The sequence below is a fragment of the Oncorhynchus mykiss genome, chromosome 6, assembly GCF_013265735.2.
Source record: "Oncorhynchus mykiss isolate Arlee chromosome 6, USDA_OmykA_1.1, whole genome shotgun sequence".
NCBI classification, from domain to species: domain Eukaryota; kingdom Metazoa; phylum Chordata; class Actinopteri; order Salmoniformes; family Salmonidae; genus Oncorhynchus; species Oncorhynchus mykiss.
Window position 1 is genome coordinate 71,693,526 of NC_048570.1, and position 11,961 is coordinate 71,705,486.

General features: G+C 43.7%; 1 protein-coding gene across 2 annotated transcripts; it reads right to left on the bottom strand.

The window, feature by feature from the left end:
- Window positions 1-317: 317 nt before the first annotated feature.
- Window positions 318-7,906, bottom strand: LOC110526497 (intestinal mucin-like protein). 2 transcript variants are annotated; one of them, XM_036980884.1, is made up of 20 exons: window positions 7,450-7,906; window positions 6,052-7,212; window positions 5,730-5,935; window positions 5,428-5,599; window positions 5,060-5,307; window positions 4,678-4,861; window positions 4,317-4,518; window positions 3,920-4,092; window positions 3,721-3,790; window positions 3,508-3,629; window positions 3,262-3,293; window positions 2,760-2,928; window positions 2,492-2,596; window positions 2,323-2,363; window positions 1,994-2,116; window positions 1,770-1,868; window positions 1,548-1,676; window positions 1,300-1,339; window positions 976-1,099; window positions 318-773 (listed from the first exon to the last, which is right to left on the bottom strand). In XM_036980884.1, exons 1-20 carry the CDS (start codon window positions 7,619-7,621, stop codon window positions 560-562), a joined length of 3,786 nt encoding a protein of 1,261 aa, XP_036836779.1. In that variant the 5' UTR covers window positions 7,622-7,906; the 3' UTR covers window positions 318-559. The 2 variants fall into 2 exon arrangements, with proteins under 2 accessions (XP_036836779.1, XP_021463197.2); XM_021607522.2 differs by having other exon boundaries at window positions 6,052-7,906.
- Between the last annotated feature and the right edge of the window lie 4,055 nt (window positions 7,907-11,961).

Genomic DNA, 11,961 nt, shown 5'->3' on the forward strand with positions numbered 1-11,961 from the left:
GAAGATTCTGAAGCAGTGCCTGAGACAGCATTTTCCACCACCATCAACAAAACACCAAATGATGGAATTTCTCTTGGAAGAATGGTGTCGCGTCCCTCCAGTAGAGTTTCAGACACTTTGAGAATCTATGCCAAGGTACATTGAAGCTCTTCTGGCGGCTCCTGTTGGCCCAACGCCCTATTAGGACACTTTATGTTGTTACTGTTATTTTGGCAGTTACCTGTACATACTTCTAAGTAGCATAATGTTACTGTTATAGTGGTCACTGAATAGCTTGAAGGATTGGGAGAATTCCTCAAAGAGCAAAGGAACATACACATGATGCTGCTGTTGTTTAATTACTACAAATGAGAAAAGAGATTCTCCACCACATTTATCATAGAAAATACATGAATTTTACAATGAAGGTATAAGAACATAATGCTAAGTGCTACCGATTGTAGAAATACACTGGCATGACAGATTTAATTAAAACGTAACAAGAAAACAAATTTGGACTAAACATTCGATGTCATGAGGATAATTCCTATTGCAGTGTGCATGTTGTCTCCCTAGACTTTTAGCGCCTCCTCCTGCGCGGTCTCGTTGTCCCCGGGGCGGTGGTCGTGCCTGCATCACAGTCTGTGACATGACATCCACACGACTCAACGTGGATGTAGGAGTGCTTGACCTTTGACCCATCAGGGCACATCAGCTCCACCTCTTTCTGGCTAGTGGTCGCCTCTTGGCAGCAGGAGCAGTAGTGCATCATGGTGTTCGCCTCTGCTGAGTACCTGCACATTCACATAAACACAAGAGAAGTTGAAAAGAGGGCTTGAATTCCCTGGGTTGTCTTGACAAGATGAGCACAGGAGCATTAAATAAGTCAAATTGTCTCCTAGTTCATAAAGGGCACACTAGACAGTGAATAGATTATCACTAACTGGGGCCTGCATGACATTGACTAGTGCTGCATTCAGCATCTGTAGTACTTACATAGAAGAGGTTCCACAGTTTCCTGAGCAGGAATTGATCTCCACAGGCTCAGCGGTCGCACAGCCACTGATGACAATGCTAGTGGTGGTGTACTTCATCTCACAGACATTGCTGCGTTCTGTGCCTGGTCAGGGAAGATGCATCAAAAGTTAGGCTATTGTTTGGTATGACACAGATGAAGCAGAAACAGCCAACATATACATTTTTGGCCAGTATGTAGTCACACAATGTTTCCGGTTGGTCTTGTTTAGGTGACATAGCATGCTAGTATTAACCAGTAGATAGGTGGTTATTAGGAATGCTTTGGCTGGACGTGTTACTTACAAGTCTTGCAGCATCCATTTGCGTCTGTCTTTTCTGTGCCCTGGGGTGAAAGATAGGAGAGATGATTTATAAGTGGTAGATTGTATTCATTATGTGAGCTCCCTTCCATTCTAAATGTTACTGAAACATATATCGCTATGACCCAAGAGTGCTAGGAATGATAGTAACATTCTGAGTGAGAAAGGAAAACAGTGTAACTGCAGTCTTGATTGTCCCCACGATGGAGGTGAGATAGGACAGAAACTCACTGGGACACAGTTCTCTGGGCTGAATGCAGGGCACACAGTCTTCACCTCCCCTGGTATATATTGGCCACCAGTTTTCTCACATGTGTACTTCACACATTTGTCACCAGGTGGTGACCACGTTTCGTTCACCTATCGCACAAGGACAAGATGATGAAGAATTATGATGGAGTTTCAGATCATGCAGACAGATTATGCATCCTCATACACTCTTGTTGTACTCACCTGAATAGTGTGTTTGGTCTTATCTGGCATAGTAACCACACAGCTTGTTTGTACACACTTCCCACAACACTGATCAGGTATGGCCTGATACTGGAAGCCCTAAGACGAGGATGGAGAGCCATCATTGTATCATTGTTCACTTATTATATAAGCATGCAGCAGCCCCCAGAGTAGGCTATTGCAAGTTTCTTATAAATATGTAAATTAATTGATCATCTTTGTACCTGTGAACATGTAGTGTCGCAGGAGATATTTGTGCACACAATGTTGTTGAGCTTGGTGCTAGGATCCATGATCGAGCTGCAGATACAATTCTCACAAGTTCCTTCAGGAACTTCAGCACCAGGCTGGAGTGAAAGAGAGAGACAAAAGTTATCATCCACTATAACAGACTTTGAATAGAGGAGGGTCAGAGTGCAAAGGGAGCAGTTCTACAGTAGAATGTGACCAATTATGAGGGCAGCAAACACAATACAGCTTATCTTAAGCTATTTCTGGGTGTATCTTTCAGAAGCTTGTTTAATTTAATTTATTTTAAATGATTTATTCTTACCTGGTACTCAATGTTATTGTAGACACATACACCCTTAGGAACTGAACAGACACACATTGAGAAGAAATCAATCAGTAATACTAGTGACTCATGTCAGAGTTAACACAAATGTAACCAGTGAAACAGGGGAATTACAAAACCACTGATGAAGTAAATCAAGGGGACTTACCACAGGTATACTCTGGACAGCAACTTGAGATGGACGTGCTTATAATTGCCTCCCACCCTGGTTGGCAGTCCATCATGACTTTGGGGCAAAGCAGTGCATCGCACTCTGTTACAGAGGTAACCAATGAGAAGTGATTAAAAGACAAGCCGATAGAGGGTCAAATAACCCCTATGACCCTACAGAACACATCAGATAATCTTGGTCTAGTACTGTATGAATAAGAGTTGGCTTTCTAATGATTTACTGAAGGGTCTGCTCCATCACTCACCACATGTATATTTCTGGCAGCAGCCTTCTGCGTTGTTCACCAGTCTGTATCCAGTCTCATTGCAGATGGGTGTGGCTGGTGTGGGGCAGGTGATAGGCTGGCACTGGACAATCATGGAGTCCATGTCACAGGTGCACTGCTGGCAACCACTCTCCCATGTATCACCAGGCTTAATGGAAAAACAGGGTAATGTCAGGTCAATACAGAAACAGAAAAGAGTAACTCAAATGTTTTTGTTCTGCAATGAACTGGATTTAACCATGACAGTTAATATGAACCATCATTAGGTGAGAAGAAATGGGTTGGAGGTAGTTATTCAGAGATTAAACATTTTCTTCTGGTCAGTTCATTGGAAGGAATAAAGAGGCCAAGACCTATACTATGTCAATGAAAAGTATCCATTCAAGTATGTACGTTTCCCCGACTCACGTGAAATGCATCTCATGATATGTCTATGTGAGAATGAATATCTGGAGAATATTTAGATGGAGGAAATTCTTACCATTTTGGGGTTGCCATCAGGTCCAGTGCAGCCTGAAAAATAAATAGAGGGTGTGTTTAAAAGTTTTGTCTCACATGGTTGGCGTCACATTCTTCACACCTCAACATCAACACATTTTGTTACCTGTTCCATTACAAATCAAGCCTGTAAGCCATTATTTATGATTCATTTAAGGTTTCAAAGTACAGAAAGGTCTAATTTTCATATTGATAGCTACCTGCAAAATGACCCATAACCCATTCTTACCACAGGAGACCACACAAGTATCAGAGTAGGTGCTGAACAAGACGGTTTTAGATGGACAGAAGCAACCCTCCTTCGTCTTATTGGTCATTTGGGTTTGGTTGTTCAAATACTTCTCATTATATCTGCAAACAAAAGAGGTTTGGGATTATGCAGGAGATAATTTATTTACAAATTAAGGAAATTCATATAACATCCAATCAGACTAAAGCTTACTTTGTATTACATGTTGGTTCAACTGCTGGACCACATGGCATGTACACCTTAGTGTCTGGGCATGTATGCTCTGCAGGACAAAAATGGATCACAGTTATGCTGAACACCATCAAAAAATGTTTTTTAAGTAGCTGCCTAAGACAAAAGTAGCTTCCTATAAATTTGTGGCATAACTACTATGCTTGGATTCATAGCTCACCACATTCTCCATCTGTGGACTTCCTCCAGTCAATGCAGATCCCTTTATTTGCACATTCAGATGCATACGCCTCCAGACTAGAGCAGCTAGAAATAGCATTGTTGCAGACATCTGATCTACAGGCCTGAATGAAGGCATCAGGAGAAACCGCTTTATGGCATTCCTCAAAGACCCTTTGAAATAAAATATCATAGAGAGTGATTTAAAGAGATGCATGGAGTGCAACCTTAAACTAGAAATGCCAATGGAACGGTACCTGTATTATGATAAAAACAGGTGTAATTACAAGTAAATGAACATTACAATTGATAAGACACATCAGGAAGTGAATTGTCATTTAGGCTTTCCTATTGTGTGCTTGTTCCCTTTTTCAAACTTAGTTTGATATGTTGCTTACTTGCTGTTCATGATTTCACAAATTACTGTCTTGCAGGGGGTAGGGGATGTGCTTGGGGTTGCCGTGGTGGTAGAGGGTGGTGCTGTTGGAGGAGTTGGACAGTCCTGGTTTGGAATCAGCCACTGGCTAGCTGCGACTGAGCAGCTCTGTATCTGACCATTAGGTGACTGGCAGTCATTCTTCTGGGAATTATCACAGGTACCTTGAAAAATACGGATATTAAGTAGGGTAAAACCTAGTTAGCTAGGACAAGTCATAGTTGTCTTGTTGTATGCAATTTCTATAGGATGGTCTAGATAGGAGCATCTACTGAAGGTTTGAAACTGTGAAATGTTTATTGACCCTCTTTAATAATACTCACCACACTGGCCCTCTGTGCTGCTTTGGAAGAGGGAATAAGGAAGGTTGATGCTAAATGATGACCCCTTGTAAGACACCTGAACCTTAAGATCAGTGATCTCCAGCACGACCTCCACACCAGTACTTGTTAGAGCAATGTCACCCATTCTGTAAGCTGGGTAGATTCGTTTACTGTTGACATATACCTGCATTTGTGTAGAAATGAAAACACATTTCGATGGTTGAGTCATGTGTTATCTTTAAAGTAGTAACATGACAATGTTAACCGCATTTTTGGTTTTCATTTACATTTATGGGATTTCAATAAAGCATGATAAAGCAGCAGCATCATTAAATAATGATGGATATTAATAAAAAAAATATATATATTTTTAAATAGTTACCACATTTTCTGTTGTGTCACCAGATCTCTGCTGGGTTAGGATCACTTCATAGGATTTGTAATGAATGATAAGGGACTGAGGACAGAATCCACTGTCGGCGTTTCCACAGTAGTGATTATCAACAATAATGGTAAGGTTGTATTTGAAGTTGATTTCTTTCACTAAGGTGTATGAGCAGTTCTCCTGGAAATTGTAATATACTCCATCAAATGTCATGTAGTGAGATCCACCCCATCCACTGCATACACCTGCAACATGTTAAAATATGAGTTGATAATAATCAAAGCTATTGACAGAGGACATTGAAAACAAATGAGCAATAATGTATTATTTTAATTCAGATTGTTGGGTTGTATGTTGCCACTTACATTCACATTCATATGTAAAGCAGCATCCAGTTGAATCATAGACCTTGACAGGTGGACGACCATTCTCACACTGTAGTGGCTCCACTGGCTTGCATTTTACTGGTAGCTGGACAACAATGCCGTCCTGGCAAACTGCTGTGGTACAGCTATTCAGCTGCCAAGATTCTCCATTCTGCCATTGATTTGATAAGGAAAAGCAATTACTCAAACATGCACACACAGGGTTGAACATACAAACACTATACCACAAAGACAAATATACCCATTCACCCATTTTATTATTAAAAACCTTTTAAAATGACCTTTCTTGGTGGCTGAACGCTAGTGCAGTCTGGCGAGGATTGAGTTGTTGGTGGTGTGGTCGTGGTCTCTTCTGATGTTGTGGGTGATACAGTGGGTGGTGTAGAGGAAGGACATGGATTTGATTCCACTTCAACTTGGCACGTTGCTTTGCAGTAAGCCGTAAAGCACCACCCTGAAGCATCGGTCACATTATACACTAGGTTCCCTGATTGTTGAGAAAGGCAAGTGTTAGAACATTTCGTTTTGCAAATTAAAGTTAATTGAAAGATTAGTGAAATGTCATTTATTTTGATTGTCTGAATTACATTTATAACATGTTACCTGGTAGATACTGTGTCCCATTAACATTGCAAATGCACTGGCTGGTGGTGACTGCTTGTGATGTAGGTGTAATAATCACTTGTGGCGATGCTGAAGGAGTTGTTGTTGTTGTTAATGTGCCTGTGATGACAACTGGCTCTGTTGTTTCTGTACTTGTTGTTGAAGGCTGTGATGTTGAACTTGAAGTTACAATTATATAAGTTGTAGAAGATGTAGTTGGGCCAGTGGTGACAACTTTAGGTAGCGTTGTGGATGTAGATGGAATAGACTCCGTTGTGCTTTCTTCAACTGTTGTAGTTCCACCTGTGGTAGGTGTAATTACCTCTGCAGTTGTTGTGGTTGAAGTCGTGGGATTGGAAGTAATGCCAACTGGCCCTGTTGTTTCTTCACCTGTTGATGTGGGCTGTGGTGTTGAGGTAGAGGTTTCAACAATTACAGTGGTGGAAGTGGTTGTTGGGCCAGTGGTGAATTCTTTAGGTGGCGTTGTGGTTGTAGATGGAATAGACTCCGTTGTGGTTTCTTCAACTGTTGTAGTTCCACCTGTGGTAGGTGTAATTTCCTCTGCATTTGTGGTGGGTGCCTTTGTTGTTGTTGTTGAAGTCATTGGACTGGATGTAATGCCAACTGGCCCTGTTGTTTCTTCACCTGTTATTGTGGACTGTGATGTTGAGGTAGACGTTTCAACAATTACAGTGGTGGAAGTGGTTGTTGGGCCAGAGGTGACAACTTTAGGTGGCACTGTGGATGTTGATGGAATAGTCTCCGTTGTGGTTTCTTCAACTTTTGTAGTTCCACCTGTGGTAGGTGTAATTACCTCTGCAGTTGTTGTGGTTGAAGTCGTGGCATTGGAAGTAATGCCAACTGGCCCTGTTGTTTCTTCACCTGTTGATGTGGGCTGTGGTGTTGAGGTAGAGGTTTCAACACTTACGGTGGTGGAAGTGGTTGTTGGGCCAGTGGTGAATTCTTTAGGTAGCGTTGTGGATGTAGATGGAATAGACTCCGTTGTGCTTTCTTCAACTGTTGTAGTTCCTCCTGTGGTAGGTGTAATTACCTCCGCAGTTGTTGTCGTTGAAGTCGTGGGATTGGAAGTAATGCCAACTGGCCCTGTTGTTTCTTCACCTGTTGATGTGGGCTGTGGTGTTGAGGTAGAGGTTTCAACACTTACAGTGGTGGAAGTGGTTGTTGGGCCAGAGGTGACAACTTTAGGTGGCACTGTGGATGTTGATGGAATAGTCTCCGTTGTGGTTTCTTCAGCTTTTGTAGTTCCACCTATGGTAGGTGTAATTACCTCTGCAGTTGTTGTGGTTGAAGTCGTGGGATTGGAAGTAATGCCAACTGGCCCTGTTGTTTCTTCACCTGTTGATGTGGACTGTGGTGTTGAGGTAGAGGTTTCAACACTTACAGTGGTGGAAGTGGTTGTTGGGCCAGTGGTGAATTCTTTAGGTGGCGTTGTGGATGTAGATGGAATAGACTCCGTTGTGGTTTCTTCAACTGTTGTAGTTCCACCTGTGGTAGGTGTAATTTCCTCTGCATTTGTAGTGGGTGCCTTTGTTGTTGTTGTTGAAGTCATTGGACTGGATGTAATGCCAACTGGCCCTGTTGTTTCTTCACCTGTTATTGTGGACTGTGATGTTGAGGTAGACGTTTCAACAATTACAGTGGTGGAAGTGGTTGTTGGGCCAGAGGTGACAACTTTAGGTGGCACTGTGGATGTTGATGGAATAGTCTCCGTTGTGGTTTCTTCAACTTTTGTAGTTCCACCTGTGGTAGGTGTAATTACCTCTGCAGTTGTTGTGGTTGAAGTCGTGGGATTGGAAGTAATGCCAACTGGCCCTGTTGTTTCTTCACCTGTTGATGTGGGCTGTGGTGTTGAGGTAGAGGTTTCAACACTTACGGTGGTAGAAGTGGTTGTTGGGCCAGTGGTGAATTCTTTAGGTGGCTTTGTGGATGTAGATGGAATAGTCTCCGTTGTGGTTTCTTCAACTTTTGTAGTTCCACCTGTGGTAGGTGTAATTACCTCTGCAGTTGTTGTGGTTGAAGTCGTGGGATTGGAAGTAATGCCAACTGGCCTTGTTGTTTCTTCACCTGTTGATGTGGGCTGTGGTGTTGAGGTAGAGGTTTCAACCCTTACAGTGGTGGAAGTGGTTGTTGGGCCAGTGGTGAATTCTTTAGGTAGCGTTGTGGATGTAGATGGAATAGACTCCGTTGTGCTTTCTTGAACTGTTGTAGTTCCACCTGTGGTAGGTGTATTTACCTCCACAGTTGTTGTGGTTGAAGTCGTGGGATTGGAAGTAATGCCAACTGGCCTTGTTGTTTCTTCACCTGTTGATGTGGGCTGTGGTGTTGAGGTAGAGATTTCAACACTTACGGTGGTGGAAGTGGTTGTTGGGCCAGTGGTGAATTCTTTAGGTAGCGTTGTGGATGTAGATGGAATAGACTCCGTTGTGCTTTCTTCAACTGTTGTTGTTCCACCTGTGGTAGGTGTAATTACCTCCGCAGTTGTTGTGGTTAAAGTCGTGGAATTGGAAGTAATGCCAACTGGCCCTGTTGTTTCTTCACCTGTTGATGTGGGCTTTGGTGTTGAGGTAGAGGTTTCAACACTTACAGTGGTGGAAGTTGTTGTTGGGCCAGAGGTGACAACTTTAGGTGGAACTGTGGATGTAGATGGAATAGTCTCCGTTGTGGTTTCTTCAACTTTTGTAGTTCCACCTGTGGTAGGTGTAATTACCTCTGCAGTTGTTGTGGTTGAAGTCGTGGGATTGGAAGTAATGCCAACTGGCCCTGTTGTTTCTTCACCTGTTGATGTGGGCTGTGGTGTTGAGGTAGAGGTTTCAACACTTACAGTGGTGGAAGTGGTTGTTGGGCCAGAGGTGACAACTTTAGGTGGCACTGTGGATGTTGATGGAATAGTCTCCGTTGTGGTTTCTTCAACTTTTGTAGTTCCACCTGTGGTAGGTGTAATTACCTCTGCAGTTGTTGTGGTTGAAGTCGTGGGATTGGAAGTAATGCCAACTGGCCCTGTTGTTTCTTCACCTGTTGATGTGGGCTGTGGTGTTGAGGTAGAGGTTTCAACAATTACGGTGGTGGAAGTGGTTGTTGGGCCAGTGGTTAATTCTTTAGGTAGCGTTGTGGATGTAGATGGAATAGACTCCGTTGTGCTTTCTTCAACTTTTGTAGTTCCACCTGTGGTAGGTGTAATTACCTCTGCAGTTGTTGTCGTTGAAGTCGTGGGATTGGAAGTAATGCCAACTGGCCCTGTTGTTTCTTCACCTGTTGATGTGGGCTGTGGTGTTGAGGTAGAGGTTTCAACACTTACAGTGGTGGAAGTGGTTGTTGGGCCAGAGGTGACAACTTTAGGTGGCACTGTGGATGTAGATGGAATAGTCTCCGTTGTGGTTTCTTCAACTTTTGTAGTTCCACCTGTGGTAGGTGTAATTACCTCTGCAGTTGTTGTGGTTGAAGTCGTGGGATTGGAAGTAATGCCAACTGGCCCTGTTGTTTCTTCACCTGTTGATGTGGGCTGTGGTGTTGAGGTAGAGGTTTCAACACTTACAGTGGTGGAAGTGGTTGTTGGGCCAGAGGTGACAACTTTAGGTGGCACTGTGGATGTTGATGGAATAGTCTCCGTTGTGGTTTCTTCAACTTTTGTAGTTCCACCTGTGGTAGGTGTAATTACCTCTGCAGTTGTTGTGGTTGAAGTCGTGGGATTGGAAGTAATGCCAACTGGCCCTGTTGTTTCTTCACCTGTTGATGTGGGCTGTGGTGTTGAGGTAGAGGTTTCAACAATTACGGTGGTGGAAGTGGTTGTTGGGCCAGTGGTTAATTCTTTAGGTAGCGTTGTGGATGTAGATGGAATAGACTCCGTTGTGCTTTCTTCAACTTTTGTAGTTCCACCTGTGGTAGGTGTAATTACCTCTGCAGTTGTTGTCGTTGAAGTCGTGGGATTGGAAGTAATGCCAACTGGCCCTGTTGTTTCTTCACCTGTTGATGTGGGCTGTGGTGTTGAGGTAGAGGTTTCAACACTTACAGTGGTGGAAGTGGTTGTTGGGCCAGAGGTGACAACTTTAGGTGGCACTGTGGATGTAGATGGAATAGTCTCCGTTGTGGTTTCTTCAACTTTTGTAGTTCCACCTGTGGTAGGTGTAATTACCTCTGCAGTTGTTGTGGTTGAAGTCGTGGGATTGGAAGTAATGCCAACTGGCCCTGTTGTTTCTTCACCTGTTGATGTGGGCTGTGGTGTTGAGGTAGAGGTTTCAACACTTACGGTGGTGGAAGTGGTTGTTGGGCCAGTGGTGAATTCTTTAGGTGGCGTTGTGGATGTAGATGGAATAGACTCCGTTGTGGTTTCTTCAACTGTTGTAGTTCCACCTGTGGTAGGTGTAATTACCTCTGCAGTTGTTGTGGTTGAAGTCGTGGGATTGGAAGTAATGCCAACTGGCCCTGTTGTTTCTTCACCTGTTGATGTGGGCTGTGGTGTTGAGGTAGAGGTTTCAACAATTACGGTGGTGGAAGTGGTTGTTGGGCCAGTGGTTAATTCTTTAGGTAGCGTTGTGGATGTAGATGGAATAGACTCCGTTGTGCTTTCTTCAACTTTTGTAGTTCCACCTGTGGTAGGTGTAATTACCTCTGCAGTTGTTGTCGTTGAAGTCGTGGGATTGGAAGTAATGCCAACTGGCCCTGTTGTTTCTTCACCTGTTGATGTGGGCTGTGGTGTTGAGGTAGAGGTTTCAACACTTACAGTGGTGGAAGTGGTTGTTGGGCCAGAGGTGACAACTTTAGGTGGCACTGTGGATGTAGATGGAATAGTCTCCGTTGTGGTTTCTTCAACTTTTGTAGTTCCACCTGTGGTAGGTGTAATTACCTCTGCAGTTGTTGTGGTTGAAGTCGTGGGATTGGAAGTAATGCCAACTGGCCCTGTTGTTTCTTCACCTGTTGATGTGGGCTGTGGTGTTGAGGTAGAGGTTTCAACACTTACAGTGGTGGAAGTGGTTGTTGGGCCAGAGGTGACAACTTTAGGTGGCACTGTGGATGTTGATGGAATAGTCTCCGTTGTGGTTTCTTCAACTTTTGTAGTTCCACCTGTGGTAGGTGTAATTACCTCTGCAGTTGTTGTGGTTGAAGTCGTGGGATTGGAAGTAATGCCAACTGGCCCTGTTGTTTCTTCACCTGTTGATGTGGGCTGTGGTGTTGAGGTAGAGGTTTCAACAATTACGGTGGTGGAAGTGGTTGTTGGGCCAGTGGTTAATTCTTTAGGTAGCGTTGTGGATGTAGATGGAATAGACTCCGTTGTGCTTTCTTCAACTTTTGTAGTTCCACCTGTGGTAGGTGTAATTACCTCTGCAGTTGTTGTCGTTGAAGTCGTGGGATTGGAAGTAATGCCAACTGGCCCTGTTGTTTCTTCACCTGTTGATGTGGGCTGTGGTGTTGAGGTAGAGGTTTCAACACTTACAGTGGTGGAAGTGGTTGTTGGGCCAGAGGTGACAACTTTAGGTGGCACTGTGGATGTAGATGGAATAGTCTCCGTTGTGGTTTCTTCAACTTTTGTAGTTCCACCTGTGGTAGGTGTAATTACCTCTGCAGTTGTTGTGGTTGAAGTCGTGGGATTGGAAGTAATGCCAACTGGCCCTGTTGTTTCTTCACCTGTTGATGTGGGCTGTGGTGTTGAGGTAGAGGTTTCAACACTTACGGTGGTGGAAGTGGTTGTTGGGCCAGTGGTGAATTCTTTAGGTGGCGTTGTGGATGTAGATGGAATAGACTCCGTTGTGGTTTCTTCAACTGTTGTAGTTCCACCTGTGGTAGGTGTAATTACCTCTGCAGTTGTTGTGGTTGAAGTCGTGGGATTGGAAGTAATGCCAACTGGCCCTGTTGTTTCTTCACCTGTTGATGTGGACTGTGGTGTTGAGGTAGAGG

Bases quoted from the DNA above. Each gene is read 5' to 3' on its own strand.
- LOC110526497 (XM_021607522.2), bottom strand. From the start codon at position 7,621: ATGACTTCAACAACAACAACAAAGGCACCCACTACAAATGCAGAGGAA. The intron at 5,308-5,427 runs GTAAGTGGCAAC...AACATGTTGCAG, and splicing joins CTTTACATATGAATGTGAAT to GTGTATGCAGTGGATGGGGT. The intron at 3,294-3,507 runs GTAAGAATGGGT...TTTATTTTTCAG, and splicing joins TACTTGTGTGGTCTCCTGTG to GCTGCACTGGACCTGATGGC.